This window comes from Sarcophilus harrisii, chromosome 4 (genome assembly GCF_902635505.1).
Source record: "Sarcophilus harrisii chromosome 4, mSarHar1.11, whole genome shotgun sequence".
Classification (NCBI taxonomy): domain Eukaryota; kingdom Metazoa; phylum Chordata; class Mammalia; order Dasyuromorphia; family Dasyuridae; genus Sarcophilus; species Sarcophilus harrisii.
The window spans coordinates 190,382,797-190,404,768 of NC_045429.1; the positions used below are offsets into that span (position 1 = coordinate 190,382,797).

Sequence of the window (21,972 nt, forward strand, 5' to 3'; positions counted from 1 at the left end):
ATAACTTGAAAAGAAAGCATCCACAATACCAACCTCTATCATTTTGTATATCCAGCAATGGGTACTAATTGGAATGTCCTTCAGTTCAAACTACTTTGCTGTACATAGAGGGAAGAGGGTAGACGTAGAATAGAAAAGCATAAGACCTTTTATTTGTCTGAATATATGTATGACTCTGGAAGTGTCCTAGCCAAACATGCTCAGTTTTCCGAGGATGTTTGGACAACTCTGCAGAAACTTCTTTCTACCTGAAGTTGGGAACCCCAATAAATATATCCCATGGAAATGGCCTTCCCTTTTCTTTTGTGAAAAAATTTCTTTCCTTTTTGAAAATTTCATCTAGCTCCTAAATGTAAGCTCTGTATTTGTATATTCAAGACAAACTTACTGAGTTCTGTGCTAGATATTATTATTTGAAAGGTAACCAAAGAGGGGCAGCCAGGTGGTCCAGTGGATAGAGCATCAGCCCTGAAGTGAGGAGGACCGAGTTCAAATTTGACCTCAGACACTTAACACTTCCTAGCTATGTGACTCTGGGCAAGTTACTTAGCCCCAATTGCCTCAGGAAAAAAAAAAAAAAAGCAGTTGAAGAAAGCAAAATATTTAGTCAGAAATAACTCAGCATTATATTAACAAAAGAAAAGGCCTAGATATCACATAGCTCAAACTGGTCATATGCTCCAACTTTTTGAATAGCTGCCATGTATGAAGTGCTTCAGGAAACATACTTCAGAATGTTATTAACAATGGACAAGTTACATTCAAGACCTGTATATTCCCCTCTGGCAATCCACTAATATTTACTAGTTGTACAAATGTAGTGTTATCAGTCAAGAGGAAAAGAATATAAGGCAATATTCTTGTCCTCATGGAACTTAAGAGTTCAATTTATACTAGAAATGGAGTTCTTAACACATAAATAACACATAAACACTAAAGGTTTAAGTTTGTAGTTTGGTTGTAGATATGATGTATTCCTATATATGTACACAAACGGGCTGGAAGAGAGTAAATGTGATAGATAAATGTTGATCATAAGTACAAGAGGAGTACCAAAGAGATTAAAATGGGACTAAATTGGGTTCTTTCCCTCATGCTATTTCAGAAGGAACTTGCATTCACAAGTCTCCCTCTCTCTCAAGTCCCAAAGTACATACAGACTGCTGCCTTAAACCCGAGGACTCCCCATCAGACTACTGGATTGAATGTTATTACATTAGCTATACTAGTAATCTCTGAAACTGAACTGGGAGAGATTCCTAGTCAAAGAATGCACTCATCTTTGATGTATGCACTCATCTTTTCCGGTAATGTCGAAACTCCAGCCCTGCAAGTTTCCCAAACAACTGTTTACCTTTTTCCTACTCCTTTTTCCTATGAAGGTCCAAGAAAATTTTAAGAGATAGGAAAGAAAAGGAGGGATCATTCCTGCATTTAATATTTCTAATTTTACATACACATTTATCCTCTGGCTATACTCAAGCTATTGTTTAATTATTAAGTAGGGATACTTTTGAAGTCTCAAGACTTATGCATAACTTTTTTAGAACAACACCATACAATTGATATTTCAGGATGCCAAATTCCAGGTTAACTTTAGCGCCATTTTCTCATTTCTGCCCTATTCCATTCAGGTGCCAGGAAGGCAAAGTTATTAAAGTGAATTGGGAGAAACAGTAAAGATTAAGGCAAAAAAATTTTGTGCACATTTTTAATTCCCTATCTGGTAAACTTTTACTTTTTGCTTAAGCAAATTAATTAACAGAGCTACGCCTAGCTCACCGATAATTTTGTTATTTTTATTTTTTCTGTCTGAAGCAGCATAATTTCATTAGCATTATTAAATGCCCCCCCCCAAAAAAAAATGAGGATCAAACTGCAAAACAGGAAACGGCACTCTTCCTTTTTTTTCTTTTCAATCCCTGCTGGCAGCTACTTTCAGCGGGCAGAGCTGAGGTGCAACAATTTGTGTATTTAGACTGCAAGGTTCTGGCTTTGGAACTCGCCGCGTTGTGGGAGGAGGTATTTCACGTTAATACTGATACCTCAGCTCCTCACCGCAAGGGACATCTAGTGACTGTGGAAAATGACGGCAGCAAGGTGTTGTGGGTTTTTCTTACCTTTTTTTCAAAATTGAAAAGACTCTTTGCTGTTGGTTCTTAGTTTTAACGTTTTCCAACTCCCCCTCTGCAGGGAGGGAAACTGCCAAAGTGGCCAAGCAGCCCAGGGACAGCTCGGAAGACGCACTAGGAAGGAGCTGCAAGCTCCAGACTCCTTGAAACTGCCTTCACTGTGTTTAGATAGAGATAGACTGGCGGACAAGCAGATTGAGGAGCATACAAAGACAGCCCCCCTTCCTCAACCAGACACACACACACACACACCCCACGCCTATACACGCGCGCACACGCGCGTAATGAGATCATTCTGCTGGCTGCCGGGCCGGGCACGAACCGCGGGCAGGTCCAGCTGCGGCGCCTCACCTGTCTTGAACACCATCGCCTTGTTGTCTTTGGAGTCGAAGGTCTCCAGCATGGACACGAAGAGCACGCCGCACGCGTTCTGGATGCCGAACACCGATCCATTGCACCACATGGCCGCGAGCATCACCACCCAGCCCCAGCCGCCCTCGGGGGGTTCGGGCACGGGCCGCCCCGGGGACCCCTGCGCCTCCCCGTCCGCGGGCATCTCGAGTCTCTCGGCGGGCTGGGAGGAGACGCCCCCCTCAGGCTGAGGGCTGGGCTTCATCCCGCGCCCCGAGGAGGGCTCCTCCTGGGCCGTCACCATTGCCCCCGCAAGCCCGAGACCCTCCTTTCCTTACCCCCCCCTCCACCCCCACCCCCCCCGCGCGCCTTCCTTTTCCTCCTCCCCGCGGCTCGGGTGCGTGGGGAGGCGCGAGCTCTGGGCCGACCCGAGCGCTCAGGACCGTGCTGCGGGCCAGCAAAGGCCAAGGGAAAGGCACGGGGGACTAGAAGAGCGGGCAAGGAAGATGAGACAGAGGAGGGGGCGCGCGCACAGGCTCGAGGGCAGCTCGAGGGGTTCGTGCCTCTCAAGGTTCCAGACCCGAATGCTGGACAGCCCCCCCCATGCATCCCCTGCGCCCTAATGTCAGTCCTCTAATAGAGCACCTGCCCCGCCCCCTCCAGGGGGCGTGACCCTTTCGCTCCTCTCTTATTGGACAATTCGGAGTAAGGGAGTGGGCCTCGCGACTCGGGGGACGAGGCACTCTCAGCCTCGTGTGGCTGAGCCAGGATCAGAAACAGTCTTCTAGTATCTCCGCCTTCTGCCTCCTCTGGAGGAAACCATTAGTCTCTTGCTCGGTTTCCTGTGTAGCCAGTGGGCTCAGAGCGCGAAGCTCTCGAGGCTTTAAGAAGCATAAAGGAGGCATCGAATCTAATGGAAGGGGAGAACTCCGCGTCCCCTCGCGCTCACCGGCCACCCGAGGAAAAAAGTGCACCCGAAAGCACAAGAGATCCCAAACAGCTCATCTCCTCCCCCCCCCCCCCCAACCCCCCCCTCTCCCCCCTCCTTCTCTCTCCTCTCCTCTCCCTCCCTCTCTCTCTCTCTCTCTTTCTGTCCCTCACACACGTCTTGTACACACTGTCTCGTTTTGACACACTCTCAAACCTTGTCACATTATCACCACTGAGACACTCGTTTCTTGTGCCACTCAACCCTCTTCTGTCTCGCTGGAAAGGAAACCTATCCACAAAGTCACGTTCATGGGGTCACTACTTCAGTCACATCCCTACAACCCCGTCATGTATATATACATAAGCTCAAGCTGCCTTATGGTCACCATCGTAACAGACACACACATCCTTAAGAAAGTTGGCACCTGAACCCTGACATAGCAAAGTCAGTAGCCTCAGGACATAATCCCCTATCTTTACCGAGGAAAATTAGGACACAAAATTACTTCCTAGTCCGCTTCTTGTTTTATGCTGGTTGTAAAAAATTGTGCACCTTTTAAAAAAAATTCGTAGGGTATCAGAACATAAGGACAGGTGGACTAGCCTTTGATCAAGGTAAAACAGCATCAGCAACATTAAGTAGCATTGTTTTCCTGATACTTTATAGGTTACCTGTAAACACAGTGTTTTAATAGCATTTTATGATAAATTATGTGAGTTGTTTTTGGTTTGGTTGTAGGTTTTTTAAGCACTTACTAAATAATACTAATTAGAATGCCTAATAGTAACAGTATGCTACCTGTCTACTAAATAGGGAGGTGGTAAGGATGAAACCTTTACATCTCAGTATCTATTCAGTAGACTTCTGAGTAGAAGTTATTGCTATTGTAAAATGAATAAACATCAGTCTCACTGGTGCACAGAAGAGAATAATTTTTACAGATACAAAGGCTATATTATATGCTAAAGGTTTAATCAAGCAGATGTTATAGCATCTGATCAAAATTAGAGCAATGATCAGCACAAAGTTCATGCTCAATAAATGTTGACTGATAAAAAAAAGGTAAGTGAATACAGAAGAAAGATAATTGATGCAATGTGGTATAATGGAAGTGGCAGTAAAAAATTTTTTTAAAATCTTGGTCATTCCACTATTAAACTATCTGTTATCACCCCGAGCATCATCTGCCTTAACTTCTCTGGGACTCAGTTTCCTCATCTGTAAATCAAAAGGGTTAAATGAGGTGATGTCCCAGGTTCCTTCTAATTCTAAAATTATGGAAATCAATGAACAACTTCTTGCCTTTTTTTTTTTTTTTTTTACAGGTTTAAGATCAGAAGAGCTGTCCAGAGCCTCCCTTTTCCTTCAATCTCAGAATTCTTTGAATCAAATAAAGGAGCAGGGATTTACTGCATTTTAGGCCATCACCAACCATCCTGACTTTTTATCTTGCCCCTGGACTTTGATCATTCTAGAGAAGAAAATGAAGTTGATAATTTACTAAAAATTTGCCTTACTTAAATCTAATTCATTCAAGTCAAGAGATCACCTTCACAATTTCATTGGCCTTCAAAAACAAGATGAACAACAACTAAGCCATATGACCATGGGCAAGGCATTAGACCTCATTGCCCTTTGGTTTTTTCATCTATATAAAGGAGTTGGACTATATTAGATTACTTCTGGATCCAATATATTATGATTCTTAGGATCCAAATTATAGAATATACTATAGGAAAAAGGTATTAGGAATTCCAGGAAATGAAAACCTAATTCACAAAGAACTTAACTTGAATCAGTCTATAACTTACACATAAAGTTTCACTTTTATATATTTAGCATCCTTATTTCATGACTACAAAATATTGTTTCTACATAATAATTTTTAAAAGATTCCATTCTCAAATTGCTTTCCTGTTTACAGGTAAACTTTGGCCCCAATATTTATAATGCTTTATTTTCAAACTGGGTTGCCTCATTATGGCATGGAGGTCACCCTGGGATCTCAAAAGTTATGCCAGCTAAGCTGTCTCTGGCATGTCCTGCCAACCTCAAAAAGCTTTTGAGTACAAGTGTAGTAATGAACCTCGTGCTTGTTTTTCAAGGACTCAGCCCAACCGAGTTTGGAGAAACTCATCAACACCAGGTAGCCAATATCACTAACAACCAGATGATAGATTTGGTGAAGGGGGTAAGGGGAGGGAGGATGGCCACTTTCTCTTCTCCAATCCATTCTCTAAACAATTTCCAAAATGATAATTGCTAAAGCACAAGACCAACCACAGCATTGAGCTATTAAATAAATTCTGGTGGTTCTTAGGGTCATATTCAAATTCCTCTGTTTGCCTTTTAAAACTCTTCATGCCATTTCAACCTATCAGAGTTGTTTAGTGTATATTACATCTCTTATGGTTTCAACCAAGCAGAGTTATTATACACTATTCCTCTTTATGTACTTTATGGTCCAGCAAAACTGTCCTACTTCTCACACATGAAATTCTATCATTTGTGTAAACATAAAACTTAGTTCAGAAAAGAAAAATATATAGTTATTTTGAGTGGGTATTGAAAAAAAAATTTCTTCTTGGTGTTTTTGACCCTTATGATAAATTTTATTTATTACTGTATTATTTTTTTCTCAAAGTAGTGATTAGGGCTTAGAAACAGATACCACTTCACCAAAACTTGATACAAAGTCTCTCTGCCTTTTGTAATTTGATCAGGTAAGATTAAGTTCCTCCAGAGCAAACTGTTCTAGGCAAAGGACTTAGTCTAAAGAATAAATATATGTAATACATTTTTACCAGTAATGGTGATTTTATCTGAATTCTTAAATTCTTGATTTTTTTACCTTCACCTTCTTCCTCAAATTATCCTCAAAGAGCTTAGTTGGGAAATAAAAAGTGCTAGAGATTTCTATGCTGTTTGGTTCTTGACAATAATTTGCAGTGAAGTTGCACAAACTTATATTTTGCAGTTTTTCTGCTACACGATAGAAAAAATACTGAAATAAAAGTGAATTTTTATTTTCAGGTTTTGATTTAAAAAATACATTTTCTTTTAAATCTCAGTTAACAACTGAGATGAATGAAGCAAGGGGTGGTGGGATCTGAATGTCAAGGAAAAAATTCTATTTCTTCATCTGCTATTACTTCATCTTTTGCCTCTCTTTCTACATCTGAATGGCTGAAGATATTTTCATCTATCTACCTCATTGTGATGTGTACAATAATGAATCAATATTCAAAAACTGTTTTACAAGTATCAAAGGTTTTATAGACATATAAATAGGTATAATTGTCCACCAAGTCTGAATGACAATATTTTAAATTTATATAGACTTTTTCATCTAGAATTTATGTTATTTTTATTATTTATTAACTAAAAGAGCCTTACCTGGAGAGACTTACACGAACTGATGCTGAGTGAAATGAGCAGGACCAGGAGATCATTATATACTTCAACAACAATACTATATGATGACCAGTTCTGATGGATCAGGCCATCCTCAGCAACAAGATCAACCAAATCATTTCTAATGGAGCAGTAATGAACTGAACTAGCTATACCCAGAAAAAGAATTCTGGGAGATGACTAAAAACCATTACATTGAATTCCCAATCCCTATATTTATGCACACCTGCATTTTTGATTTCCTTCACAAGCTAATTGTACAATAATTCAGAGTCTGATTCTTTTTGTACAGCAAAATAATGTTTTGGTCATGTATACTTATTGTGTATCTAAGTTATATTTTAATATATTTAACATCTACTGGTCATCCTGCCATTTAGGGAGGGTGGGGGTAAGAGGTGAAAAATTGGAACAAGAGGTTTCGCAATTGTTAATGCTGTAAAGTTACCCATGTATATATCCTGTAAATAAAAGGCTATTAAAAAAAAAAAAACTAAAAGAGCCTTAGTTGACTCTACTGAGAGATGCCAAACGTCCCTATTTAGAACAATCTAGATTTTAGTTAAATATTAACTATTTTCCACTTGGAGAATGAAAAAACTTCTTGGAGAGTTCTCCCATTCTACTTCACTTAAATATAGTTATAAAACTTCTCTAACAGTACCATATATGAATTATGTATTTGTAAGATTGGCAAGTCTTTACTTTTAATAATATTTTATTTTTCTTTATGTTACATGTTAAATGTTTTAACATTTAAAATGTTGTGTTAAAATGTTTTTAATGTTAAAATGATTTTAAATATTTATTTTTTTTTAATTCCTAATTACCAATTCCCAATCCTCCCTTTGTCCCTTCTCTTCCCCCTCCCTGAGATGGTAAGCAATCTAATATAGTTTATACATATGCAATCATGTAGAATATTTCCATATTATTCACTTTGTACAAGAAAACTCCAAACAACAAAAACAAAAAAGAATGTGAAAAATAATGTCCTATCTTCAATCTGTATTCAGACATCAGTCCTTTCTCTGAAAAGCAAAGAGGTTCCAGTGAAGAGGTTCATAGTGAATCTTTTGGGATTGTCTTGGGTCATTGTATTACTGAGAATCTCTAAGTCATTCACAGTTGTTCATCATACAGTATTGTTCTCTTGGTTTTGCTCATTTCATTTTGCATCATTTCATATAAATATTTCCAGGTTTTTCTGAAATACACCTGCTCATCATTTCTTATAGCACAATAATATTCCTTCACAATCATATACCACAACTTGTTCAGACTTTTCCTAATTGGACAATCCCTAAATTTTCAATTCTTAGGACCACAAAATACCTGCTATAAATATTTTTGTACAAATAGGTCCTTTTTTATAATCTCTTTGGGATATAATGCCAGTAGTAACACTGCTGGATCAAAGGGTATGCACAGTTTGATAACTTTTTGAGCATAGTTCCAAACTACTCTCCAAAATGGTTGGATTCGTTCACAACTCCACCAACAATGCATCAATGTCCCAGTTTTCCCGCATCCCTCAACAATCATCATTATTTTTTCCTGTCATCTTAGCCAATCTGACAGGTGTGTAGTGGTATCTTAGAGTTGTATGTGTACGAATGTTTGTGGCAGCCCTTTTTGTAGTGGCTAAAAACTGGAAACTGAATGGATGTCCATCAGTTGGAGAATGGTTGAATAAATTGTGGTATATGAAAATTATGGAATATTACTGCTCTGTAAGAAATGACCAACAGGATAATTTCAGAAAGGCCTGGAGAGACTTACATGAACTGATGCTGAGTGAAATGAGCAGGACCAGGAGATCATTATATACTTCAACAACAATACTAGATGATGACCAGTTCTGATGGATCAGGCCATCCTCAGCAACGAGATCAACCAAATCATTTCTAATGGAGCAGTAATGAACTGAACTAGCTATGCCCAGAAAAAGAACTCTGGGAGATGAATAAAAACCATTACATTGAATTCCCAATCCCTATATTTATGCACACCTGCATTTTTGATTTCCTTCACAAGCTAATTGTACAATATTTCAGAATCTGATTCTTTTCTACAGCAAAATAACGTTTTGGATCGGGTATACTTATTGTGTATCTAATTTATATTTTAATATATTTAACATCTACTAGGTCATCCTGCCATCTAGGGAGGGGTGGGGAGGGAAGAGGTGAAAAATTGGAACAAGAGGTTTGGCAATTGTTAATGCTGTAAAATTACCCATGTATATATCATGTAAATAAAAGGCTATTAAATTAAAAAAAAAAAAAAAAAAAAAAAAACAAATAGGTCCTTTTTCATTTGGAGGGATCTCTATGGGATACAAACTTAATAGTGGCATCAAAGGGTAAGCAGAGTTTTTTTTTTAATTTTATTTAGCAGTTTTTGACATTTCTTTTTATAAAATTTTGATTTCCATTTTTTTCCCTCCTCACCCCTCCCTAAGGAGTATATCTATCTGATACACATATACAATCATATGAAACATATTTCCATATTTGTCATGTTATTAAAAAAAGAATTAGAACACAAGGGAAAATCATGAGAAAGAAAAAACAAAAAAAGTTAAAATATCATGCTTCAATCTGCATTCAAACTTCATAGTTATTTTCCTGGATATGGATAGCATTTTCTATCATGAGTGTTTTAAAATTGTATTAGATCATTATACTATCAAGAAAAGCAAAGTCTATCAAAATTGATCATCTTCACAATGGTGTTGTTACTATGTACGATGATCTTCTGGTTCTGCCCATTTCACTTAGCATCCCTTCATGTAAGTCTCTCCACATTTTTCCACCTGCTCATCATTTCTTATAAAACCATAGTATTCCCATTGTTGGTGGAATTGTGAAGGGATCCAGCTATTCTGGAGAGCAATTTGGAATTACATGCATACTCTATTTCCATTAGTGTTTCTATTAGGCCTATATCTTAAAGAGATCTTAAAGGAGGGAAAGGGACCTACACATGCAAAAATGTTTGTGGTAGCCCTTTTTGTAGTGACAAGAAAGAAATGGTGATTTTATCTGAATTCTTAAATTCTTGATTTTTTTACCTTCACCTTCTTCCTCAAATTATCCTCAAAGAACTTAGTTGGGAAATAAAAAGTGCTAGAGATTTCTATGCTGTTTGGTTTGGACTTTTTTACCTTCACTTTCTTCCTCAAAATATCCTCAAAGAACTTTTTTGGAAACTGAGTGATACCCATCAGTTAGAAAATGGCTGAATAAGTTATGGTATATGAAAGTAATGGAATAGTATTGTTCTATAAGAAACAATCAGGGGCAGCTAGATGGCGCAGTGGGTAAAGCACCAGCCCTGAAATCAGGAGGACCTGAATTCAACTCCGACCTCAGACACTTAACACCTCCTAGCTGTGTGACCCTAGGCAAGTCACTTAATCCCAATTGCTTCAGGAAAAAAAAAAAGGGAGAAGGAGAAGGAGAAGAAACCATCAGCAGGATGATTTTAGAGAAGGCTGGAGAGACTTACATGAACTGATGTTAAGTGAAATGGGCAGAACCAGAAGATCATTCTACACAGCAACATGAATATTTTTCAACAATCAATTCTGATGAAAGTGACTCTTTCCAATAATGATGAGTGAGACCAGTTCCAATGATCTTGTGATGAAGAGAGCCATCTATACTCAGACAGGGTTGTGGGAAATGAATGTGGATCACAATATAACATTCTCACTTTTTTTGTTGTTCGCTTAAATTTTGTTTTCTTACCCATTTACTCTTCTTTTTGATGGGATTTTTCTTGTGCAGCAAGAGAAGTATATAAATATGTTTACACATATTGGATTTAACATATGTTTTAACATGTATAACATATATTGGATTACTTGCCATCTAGGGGAGGGGGTAGGAGGAAGGAGGGGAAAATCTGAAACACAAGGCTATCCAAGGGTCAATGTTGAAAATTTATCCATGCATTTGTTTTGAAAATAAAAAGTTTTAAAAAAAATTAAAATCAATAGCTTATGATGAATAAATGCTATTTAAAATGTAAAAAAAACAGAAAACAAAAATAAAAACAAAAACATAGTATTCCTTTACATTCATATAACACATTTTATTCAACCATTACCCAATTGATGAGCATCCCCTCAGTTTCCAATTCTTAGCTACCAAAAATATTTTGGTACAAATAGGTCCTTTTTCCTTTTGGGGGTTCTCTTTGGGACACAGATCTAGCAGTGGTTTCAATGGATATGCATCGTTTTCCTATGGACATAGTTCTAAATTACTCTCCAGAATAGTTGGATCACTGTAATAGTAGGAGATCTCAACCTTGCACTCTCAGAATTAGACAAATCAAACCACAAAACAAATAAGAAAGAAATTAAAGAAGTAAACAGAATATTAGAAAAATTAGGTATGTTGGATCTTTTGGAGAAAATTGAATGAGATAGAAGGGAATATACTTTCTCCAGCAGTTCATGGAACCTATTCAAAATTGACCATATTTAGAATAAAAGACCTAAACTAAATGCAAGAAAGCAGAAATAGTAAATGCTTTTTTCAGATCATGAGCAATAAAACTACATTCAACAAAAAATTAGGGGGAAATAGACCAAAAAGTATGAAACTAAACAATCTCATCTTAAAGAATGATTGGGTGAAGCAGCAAATTATAGATACAATTAATAATTTCACTAAGATAATGACAATGATGAGACATCATACCAAAATTTGGGATGCAGCCAAAGCGTAATAAGAGGGAATTTTATATCCTTAGAGGCTTACTTGAATAAAAACAGAGAAAGAAAAGATTAATGAATTGGCTTGCAAACTAAAAAACTAAAAGACCAAATTAAAAACCCCCAATCAAATACTAAATTGGAAATTCTAAAATTAAAAGGAGAAATTAAAAATATTGAAAGTAAAAATCTATTGAACTAATTAATAAAACTAAGAGTTGGTTCTATGAAAAGCCAATAAAATAGATAAGCCTTTAAATCTGATTAGAAAAAGGAGGAGGAAATGAAATTAGTAGTCTTAAAATGAAAAGGGAGAACTTTCCACCAAGGAAGAGGAAATTAGAGAAATTAAGGAGTTATTTTGCTCAACTTTATGCCAATAAATTTGATAACCTAATGAAATGGATGACTACCCAAAATATAGACTTCCAGACTAACAGAGGAGGAAGTAATTGTTGAATAGTCCCATTTCAGAAAAAGAAATAGAACAGGCAATTAAACAACTCCCAAGAAAAATCCCCAGGACCAGATGGATTTCATGTGAATTTTACCAAACATTTAAAGAACAATTGGCCCCAATGCTATATAAATTATTTGATAAAATAGGGAATGAAGAGTCCTACCAAATTCTTCTATGACACAGACATGGTATGATACTCAAACCAGGTAGGCTGAAAACAGAGAAAGAAAATTATAGACCAATCTCCCTAATGAATATTGATGCTAAAATCTTAAATAAGATATTAGCAAAAGACTACAGAAAATCATCTCCAAGATAATACACTATGATCAAGTAGGATTTATACCAGGAATGCAGGGCTGGTTCAATATTAGGAAACTATCAATATAATTGGCCATGTTAATAACCAAAACAAAACCATATGATCATCTCAATAGATGCAGAAAAGCATGATAAAATCCAACATCCATTCCTATTAAAAACACTTGAGAGTATAGAATAAATGGACTTTTCCTTAAAATAATCAGCAGCATCTATTTAAAACCATCAGTAAGCATCATATGTAATGGAGCAAACCAACCATTCCCAATAAGATCTGGAGTGAAACAAGGTTGCCCACTATCACGCTATATTTAATATTGTATTAGAAACGCTAGTATAGCAATAAGAGCTGAGAAAGAGATTAAAGGAATAAGAATAGGCAATGAGGAAGGAAATTATCACTTTGCCGAGACATGATGGTATACTTAGAGAACCCAGAGATTCTTAAAAAGTTATTAGAAATAATCCACAACTTTAGCAAAGTTGCTGGTTATAAAATAAACCCACATAAGTCATCAGCATTCTTATATATCACCAACAAATCCAACAGTCAGAGTTACAAAGAGAAATTCCATTTAAAGTAACTACTGATAATATAAAATATTTAGGAATCTATCTGCCAAGGGAAAATCAGAAACTTTATGAGCAAAAATTACAGACCACTTTTCACACAAATTAAGTCTGATCTAACCAATTGAAAATATTAAATGCTCTTGGATAGGGCAGCAAATATAATAAAGATGACAATATTACCTAAACTAATCTATTTATTTAGCTATACCAATGACTCCCAAAAAACTATTTTAATGACCTAGAAAATAACAACAAAGTTCATATGGAAAACAAAAGGTCAAGAATTTCAAGGAATTAATGAAAAAAAATCAAAATGATGGTGGCTTAGCTGACCAGATCTAAAATTATATTATAGAGCAGCAGTTACCAAAACTATTTTATTGGCTAAGGAATAGATTAGTTGATCAGTGGAATAGAGTAGGTTCAAGGGATAAAACAGTCAACAAATATAGCAACCTAGTTCTTTGACAAACCCAAAAGATCCCAGCTTTTGGGATAAGAACTTACTGTTTGATAAAAATTGCTGGGAAAAATTGGAACTAATATGGCAGAAACTAGGCATTGGATCCATACTTAACCTGACCAAGATAAGGTCAAAATGGGTTCATGACCTAGGCATAAAGAATGAAATCATTAATAAATTAGAGGAACATAGGATAGTTTACATCTCAGACCTGTGGAAGGGGAAGGTCTTTGACCAAAGCAGAACTAGAGATCATTACGATCACAAAATAGAAAATTTCGATTATACCAAACTGAAAAAGTTTTGTACAAACAAAACTAATGCAGACAAGATTAGAAGGGAAGCAATAAACTGGGAAAATATTTTTACAGTCAAAGGTTCTGATAAAGGCCTCATTTCAAAATATATAGAGAATTAACTCTTAATTTATAAAAATCGCCATTCTCCAATTGAAAAATGGTCAAAGGATATGAACAGACAATTCTCAGATGAAGAAATTGAAACTATTTCTATATATGAAAGATGCTCCAAGTCATTATTAATCAGAGAAATGCAAATTAAGACAACTCTAAGATACCACTACACACCTGTCAGATTGGCTAAGATGACAGGAAAAATAATGATGATTGTTGAGGATGTGGGAAAACTGGACATTGATTCATTGTTGGTGGAGTTGTGAACAATCCAACCATTTTGAGAGTAGTTTGAACTATGCTCAAAAGTTATCAAACTGCTACCCTTGATCCAGCAGTGTTACTACTGGGATTATATCCCAAAGAGATTATAAAGAAGGGAAAGGACCTGTATGTCACAATGTTTGTGGAGCCTTTGTAGTGGTTAGAAACTGAAACTGAATGGATGTCCATCAGTTGGAGAATGGCTGAATAAATTGTGGTATATGAAAATTATGGAATATTACTGTTCTGGTAAGAAATGACCAACAGGATGATTTCAGAAAGGCCTGGAGAGACTTACACGAACTGATGCTGAGTGAAATGAGCAGGACCAGGAGATCATTATATACTTCAACAACAATACTAGATGATGACTAGTCCTGATGGATCAGGCCATCCTCAGCAACAAGATCAACCAAATCATTTCTAATGGAGCAGTAATGAACTGAACTAACTATACCCAGAAAAGAACTCTGGGAGATGACTAAAACCATTACATTGAATTCCCAGTCCCCATATTTATGCACACCTGCATCTTTGATTTCCTTCACAAGCCAATTGGACCAAAATTCAGAGTCTGATTCTTTTGTACAGCAAAATAATGTTTTGGTCATGTATACTTATTTGTATCTAAGTTATATTTTAATATATTTAACATCACTGGTCATCCGCCATTTAGGGAGGGGGTAAGAGGTGAAAATTGGGAACAAGAGGTTTGGCAATTGTTAATGCTGTAAAGTTACCCATGTATATATCCTGTAAATTAAAGGCTATTAAATAAAAAAAAAAAAAAAGAAAAGAAAATTATGGAATATTACTGTTCTGTAAGAAATGACCAACAGGATGATTTCAGAAAGGCCTGGAGAGACTTACACGAACTGATGCTGGAGGAAATGAGCAGGACCAGGAGATCATTATATAATTCAACAACAATACTAGATGATGACCAGTTCTGATGGATCAGGCCATCCTCAGCAACAAGATCAACCAAATCATTTCTAATGGAGCAGTAATGAACTGAACCAGCTATACCCAGAAAAAGAACTCTGGAGATGACTAAAACCATACATTGAATTCTAATCCCTATATTTATGCACCCCTGCATTTTTTATTTCCTTCACAAGCTAATTGTACAATAATTCAGAGTCTGATTCTTTTTGTACAGCAGAATAGTTGGATCAATTCACAACTCTACCAACAGTGAATTAGTGTCCCAGTTTTCCCATAATCCCACCAACATTTATCATTTTCTTTTTTTGTCATATTAGTCAATCTGATTGTTGTGAGGCAGAATCTCAGAAGTTTTCATTTTCATTTCTCTAATCAACAGAGATTCAGAGCATTTTTTCATGTGACTCTAGATAGCTTTGATTTCTTTGTCTGAAAACTGCCTATTTGACCATTTATCAATTGGGGAATGAATTGTATGACTAGCAAGTCTTTAACCAATCCAACTTATAACCTACCATGATAAATATGTCTTAATTATTGTAAATATTAAATGTCTTGATTTTCTTATATTAACATTTTAATTGGAAATGGGAGGATGGAGAAGAAGAAACTTCATTTTGTAATACATTATCATTGTTAAGGACCATGCCTAAGTGAAAGGAGAAGATCAATTCTCCAAGAGCCTCCACAGCTTGAATCATAACACATGAAGGAGTACCAAAGCAGTCTTTGCAGATGTTCCTTGTGGATTGGAACTGAAATAAATTGGAGTCAGAGGGAAGAGGAGAGAGGTCAGAGAATAGCAACTGTCTCTCAGTCTCCTTGCATCATCATCATCATCATCATCATCTCACATGAAGAGATCCATTCCACAGGTCTGAGTTAGACCTCCAGCAGCCACTGGCAGGTGACTCCCACATCACAGCACACCATAATCCATAACGTCTTTGAACTTAGATTCTTAGAGCTTAGATTTGCTGCTGATTTATGGTACTGACAAATGGGTTTATGAAAATGCATCCCATTATCAGTTTACAAAATTAGTATAATCCTGCCAACTCTTTTCACAGGACACTTAAATATGAATGACCTGCAAATTATTTAATCCTATTAAAAGCAAGAAGAGTACATTTAAGTCATATTATATGCCATCATCAAAAGAATACTATTTGGAAACAATATCCACTTCTTATTTTTGTTCTGTATTTGATCTGTGATTATTCTAATAAAAATTTGCACAGTAAGGAAAATAGGCATATGGGTCAGTACTTGTTGATATATTTCTCTTACCTTTTTTTCTAACCATATTTTTCCTAAGCATTTGATATCCTCTCTTCTTTCAAGATATATTGAGTATTGATTCCCTTAATACTTTCAAAATTGTGTTAACTCCAAATATACAGACTTCTTCTGTATATATTTGATCTTATTCATTTGCTGTTCCTAATTTACTATTTTAGGATCATTTCTATTTCCTTATGCAACATATATGGTACTACAATGGCAGAGAACAAATGTGGTAGCTCTATTAGGAATGATGGGGAAAATTTTTTTTAATAGAAATGTTCATAAATCTTTACCATTGTTTCTTTTTTGTCTTCCTTTTAATTTCATCTTTAAATACTCTCAGGATTACCTGGCTTAATAGGGTAACTCACTAAGCTTAATGTAGATTTTTTTTCCCATCTACTTCTTCTAATCGTTTTATGAGGCAATATTGCCTATAATCTTCCATAATCTTCCTTTTTAAGGCTTTAAAAATAAGTTTTCATTTTAAACCAGTGTTGCCTTTGGCTGCTATATCTCTTTCCTTGTCAAGATCAAGTATCTGCTTGCTGAAGCAGTTTTTTTTTTTTTTTTTTTTTTTTAGTCCTGTAGTGATTAAGTTACATTTGTTAAGCTTCCTTATAAATTGGTGGTAGTCTGTCTTGAGATCTGTTCTTAAGTCAATTTCTCATTTTTGTGTGTCAACATTATATTTAATTATATCAGGTTGAAAGGGCTTTAAGTGCATGCTACATATTCTTAATTTTATTCTTTCTTTTATAGTATTGATTTGAACATTTCTTTTAAGTCAAAAATCTGATCATATTAAGATAACTAATTCAGATCAGTGACCAGACATTTCTTGTCTATTAGAATAAAATAAATTTATTTTTGATGTGATTATTCAGTTTCTTATGGTCTCTCTCATCTTCAATGATGCATTCATAATATATAGGTGTGAGGCTTCTTTATAGTTTACAAGTATTTAACCTTTTCCTCTTCTTACTGCTAACCCAGGTTTTTCAATATTTTTGTTCTCACTTTTGTCCACATTTAAAGTCACTGAGCATTAAAGAATGTTAATTTAATTTTCAAAAATGATTAAATTCTCCATAGAATCTCTTAACTTCTTCATCTGCTACAATAGATGTTTATACACAAACTTCAATTATCTTCAAGATTGGGGACGGGGCATTTTTTTCCCAAATGTTTATCACAAATACTATGATACAATATAAACTAGTGCCCATTGAAGTGATTGTTTGTTCTTTCCTTTGAACCTAAAGTAATAACTCCTTTATTTTCTTCTCCAAGAAGAAATTGAGTCATTTTTTTTCTATTTAACTACAACTTCTTTATGTCTTCTAGCTTCATATCAAAAGTGGATATCAAAATTGATATAATTTCTTTCTTTCAGTAAAATATGCACTAACTAGCCAATTGAGTAAGGATTTTACATTTAGAGTGCCAACAGTCAAATTGATCTTTAAAGAAAGTCTAGAAACTGGGTAATTGTTATAACCTTATTCCCACTTTCCTGCTACTGTCATAATCACTGTAGTGATAGAAGGGGTCATTTTATATTTTTCTTTGATTCATAAATTATTTTAGTTAACAATTTACTGCCAATGGAGCAGCCTATTGATGGTAGGTCATTTGTGCTTTTTTTTTTTTTTTTCTGAGAGCAGTCTGTTGCCAGTATAGTATTTGAAGCTGTCTGGCTTAAAGAAACCTATCAGAACTTATGCCTCACTGACATAAGATGGGAAAGACCAGAGTCATTCTCCATGTGAATGTAAATTTCCGTGGAGATACAACAATAAGACTTTGTACAAGGAACCTTTGTTAAACAAAACAAAACAAAACAAAAAAAAACTCACTTCTGTAAGAAAATTTTAGAATTGAGATGTTAGCAATGAGATCTCTCCTCAGACTTCAGATGGCTACTGCTACCTTTTGCTTTCTCTCATAAGAGTGAAAAAATGAGTTCATTTAGTCCTCATGCTTTAGCCAACCCAAGAGCATGAAAATGTATCATGATTTTAAATAACTCCACAGAGGAGCTAAAGTCATTGCATCATTCTGGATAGATGACAAAGACTGGCTGAGAGAATTTTAGTTGAGATCTAACATGCACAGGAAAGACTGTCCACCAGATGAACTTTTTGATATGTCTTATTGCTTTACTTATATAAATTGAGAGTTCATATTTCATGTGAAGAATGGGTAATACTGATAAAATGTTGGTCCTAGTTAGCATTTTTTTTCCCTTTTATTTAGTGTTTTATTTTTCACCAATTACATATAAGAACACTTTTCAACATTCATTTTTAAAATTTTGAGTTCCAAATTCTCTTTTCTCTCTCCCTTATTGAGAAGGCAAGCAATTTGATATAGGTCATACATGTGTAATTGTGCAAAGATATTTCCATATTAGTCATGTTGTTAAACAAAATAGACCAAAAAAAAAAAAAAAACCCAAACCCAAGTAAAATTTAAAAAGTATGTTTTAATCTATATTCAGATTCTCTCAGATCTTTTTCTGGGGATGGATAGCAATTTTCATCTTAAGTCTTTCAGAGTTGTCTTGGATCATTGTATTGTAAGCCATTCACAGGTGATCATCTTACAATATTGCTGTTACTGTATACAGTGTTTTCCTGGTTCTACTCCTTTCACTTTGCATCCATTCATGTAACTCTTTCCAGGTTTTTCTGAAAGCATCCTGTTCAACATTTCTTATAGCACAATAGTATTCCATCACAATCATATATTATAGCTCGTTCAGCCACTTCCCGATTGATGGACACTCATTCTCAGTTTATTACTCAGTTGATATTTCTTTTTTTTTGTTTTGTTTTTTTGTTTTTACTCAGTTAATATTTCTAACTACAGATATTAAACAAGCTAATCAACTCCAAAGACTGAAACAATTTTGGTTGTGTCTCAGAAAATGATATTTTTATTTAAAACTTCCCTCTTTTCCTTTTTTCTTGAAAAAAATGCTGTTCGCAGTTCTTTTGCAGTTTGTTGCTCTGTCAACATTTTGGTGCCAAATGTTACAGTTTATATGCATCTAGAAGAAAGTGAAAGACCAGCTGGCTGAATGTCTTTGGTTTGGCAAAAGAAGCAACATGGTATAGCGGGAAAAGCACTGAATTTGGAATCAGAAGACTTAGTTTTAAATTCCACTTTCTCCTACTTACATGTGTGACCTTAAGAAAATTGATTTAGCTTTCTGGACTTTAAGTTCCTCATCTACAAAATGAGGAATTTGGACTAAAGTTCCTAAAAGGACTATAGTTTAATTCTTAGCTTTGCAACTTCAAGAACTTTTTATCCAGAGATGATAAATATCTGAGGGAACCAGGTAAAAAATAGAATGATTCATAAAACCAGAATAACTATTTATTTACACTGAGAAATAACACATTTCAAGTGAATTCAAATGAATTTCAAATTTAAATTTAAGTGAATTGAAGTATTACCTGTTTACAGAAGAAATTGACAAGTTAATTTGGGAAACCAAATATCAGTAGTTAATTTGATTAGCATGATCAAAGAAAGTAGTCTATCAATCAAACAAAAACTCTTTATTAAGAATCTAATTGGTACAGTGGATATAGTGTCATACACAGAACTGCAAAGACTCAGTTTCATGAGTTCAAATCTGGCCTCAGACACATACTACCTGTTTCACTCCGGGTAAATCACTTCATCTATTTGCCTCATTTTTCTCATCTGTAAAATGAGCTGGACATGGAATTGGCAAATTACTCCAAGATCTTTGTCAAAAAACATAACAAAACAAAACCCAAAACAAATGGAAGCACAGAGTTTCAGACATGGCTGAAAATAACAACAACATGTGCTGAGAACTGTGTTAGACATTGGGAATACAAAGACAAAATGAAAATAATTCCTACTCTCATGAGCTTATATTCTCAGAGAAAAGACAATATACACATATAGGGCTATGTACACAATGCATACAATATAACCTTAGAGAAAAAAAAAAAAAACTGACATCTCTGGGAACCAGGATTTCAAGTATCCTTGAAAGGAATGAAAATCAGGGTTTCTTAGATGCAGAGAGAGAAGAACAATATTCCAGGCATTGAGGATAGCCCAGGACGAAGGCACAGAGATGAGATACGGATTGTCAGATATGAGGAAGAGCAAAAAGACCAATATGCCTGGATTGTAGAGTGTAAAAATATAATATATATAATGTAATATATATGTAATATATCATAATATATTATATATAATGTAGTAATATATACTATTATATATTAATATAATTATAATATATAATGTAGCACTATGTAATAATGTAATAATCAAGCTATGATAAGCTGTGGAATATTTTATATATATACTTGCCTTCTAGAATACCAACTCACAGATTGTAAGAGCTGGAAAGAATCTTGATCACCTACAAACTTCTTTATTGTACAGAAAAGGAAACTAAGACCCAAAGATGTTTAATGACTTGTGTAATGCTGGGTCAGGTTACCCATTCATGTGGACTCAAGTTAAAATTCTAGCTATATTATTTACTTACACGATGTTGGGTAAATCATTTAATCTCTGTGAACCTTAATTTCTTAATCCATCAGAAAAGAAGGATTGTAATACTCCTAAATCTGTGATGCTCTGAACAGCATTAGATAAACACTAAATAATTCTTATTTTGGGGGTACTTTACTTTCTAGAATCCATGCACAAACTCACACACCACACAGCATACCCATTTATTATGACAGTGCCATTATATATACATGTTTCACTTTAGCTTCTGCTAGGTTTTTTTCTTTGTATTTTACAATTCTGAGGTTTCATACCCATCCAGTAATTTGAAAAAGATGATAAATTATGGGATGGGAAGGGAATAGTTAGTGGTAGAGATGATTACTGAAGAACAGACACACTAATATACTATATAATGTCATTTCCACTGATAATATTTATTGTATCACTTTCTGATGTTAAACCAATTGACAGTGCCAAAGACTTTGGTGGCAAGAACTTTGTTTTCTGGATCTTCAGTAGATACATCTCTCTTTATAGGGAGGTTGCTTCCCAAATTGATAGCTAATTGATCTCACTGAGATGGAAAAGCTGTTATTCCCCAAACTCTTGGCCTCAGGGTCCTGGGCTGAGTCCATCAAGGTCTGAGAGAAAATGGTAGCCAAAGTGATGGTAGTAATGCGACTTTTCTGGCATATGCTGTCTTCCGTCTCTTCTTTCAGAGTGTTTTGCTTCTTTAGGCAGGCTATCTTGCCTGCCTTTGAGTGGCAGTTAGTTGGCAATTGGTGGGTATAGTTGATTCCTTCTGCACATTTACTTGCCCAGATGATGGCTGCATGAACTGAATTGGAAGGGAGTATGCTGCTACTCCCAGCGCACTTGTGGTTATCTATCTGTTGGTAGCAGTTGATCAGCAGTTGTTACTCTTGATAGTAAAAAAAAAAAAAAAAAAAAAAAGGGGTGGGGTGGGGAGGCTGTCTCTACAATGTTTTCTTCCTTCAATGGTGTAGAATGGAAGCAGGACTGGTGATTTGGGAGACACTACCATCTCCGAGGCTCTTGAGCTCATGGTTTTATTATGTTTCTATCGGAGGTTGGAGGAGAGATGGTGGTCAAGGAGAGTAGTGGGTGGTTTGATTGCTTAGCACATGCTGCCTCCTGTATTTCCCTCAGG

The 21,972-nt window shown here is 35.6% G+C and overlaps 1 protein-coding gene across 1 annotated transcript in view; it reads right to left on the minus strand.

Moving 5' to 3' along the window:
- The window catches only part of SLC16A10 (solute carrier family 16 member 10), a 102,681-nt gene extending 99,577 nt beyond the window's left edge, over positions 1-3,104 (minus strand). The window contains exon 1 of the mRNA XM_023503169.2: positions 2,484-3,104. Within this exon, the coding sequence (XP_023358937.2) occupies positions 2,484-2,787 (304 nt within the window). The 5' untranslated portion in view covers positions 2,788-3,104. The remainder of the gene's footprint in view (positions 1-2,483) is intronic.
- Between the last annotated feature and the right edge of the window lie 18,868 nt (positions 3,105-21,972).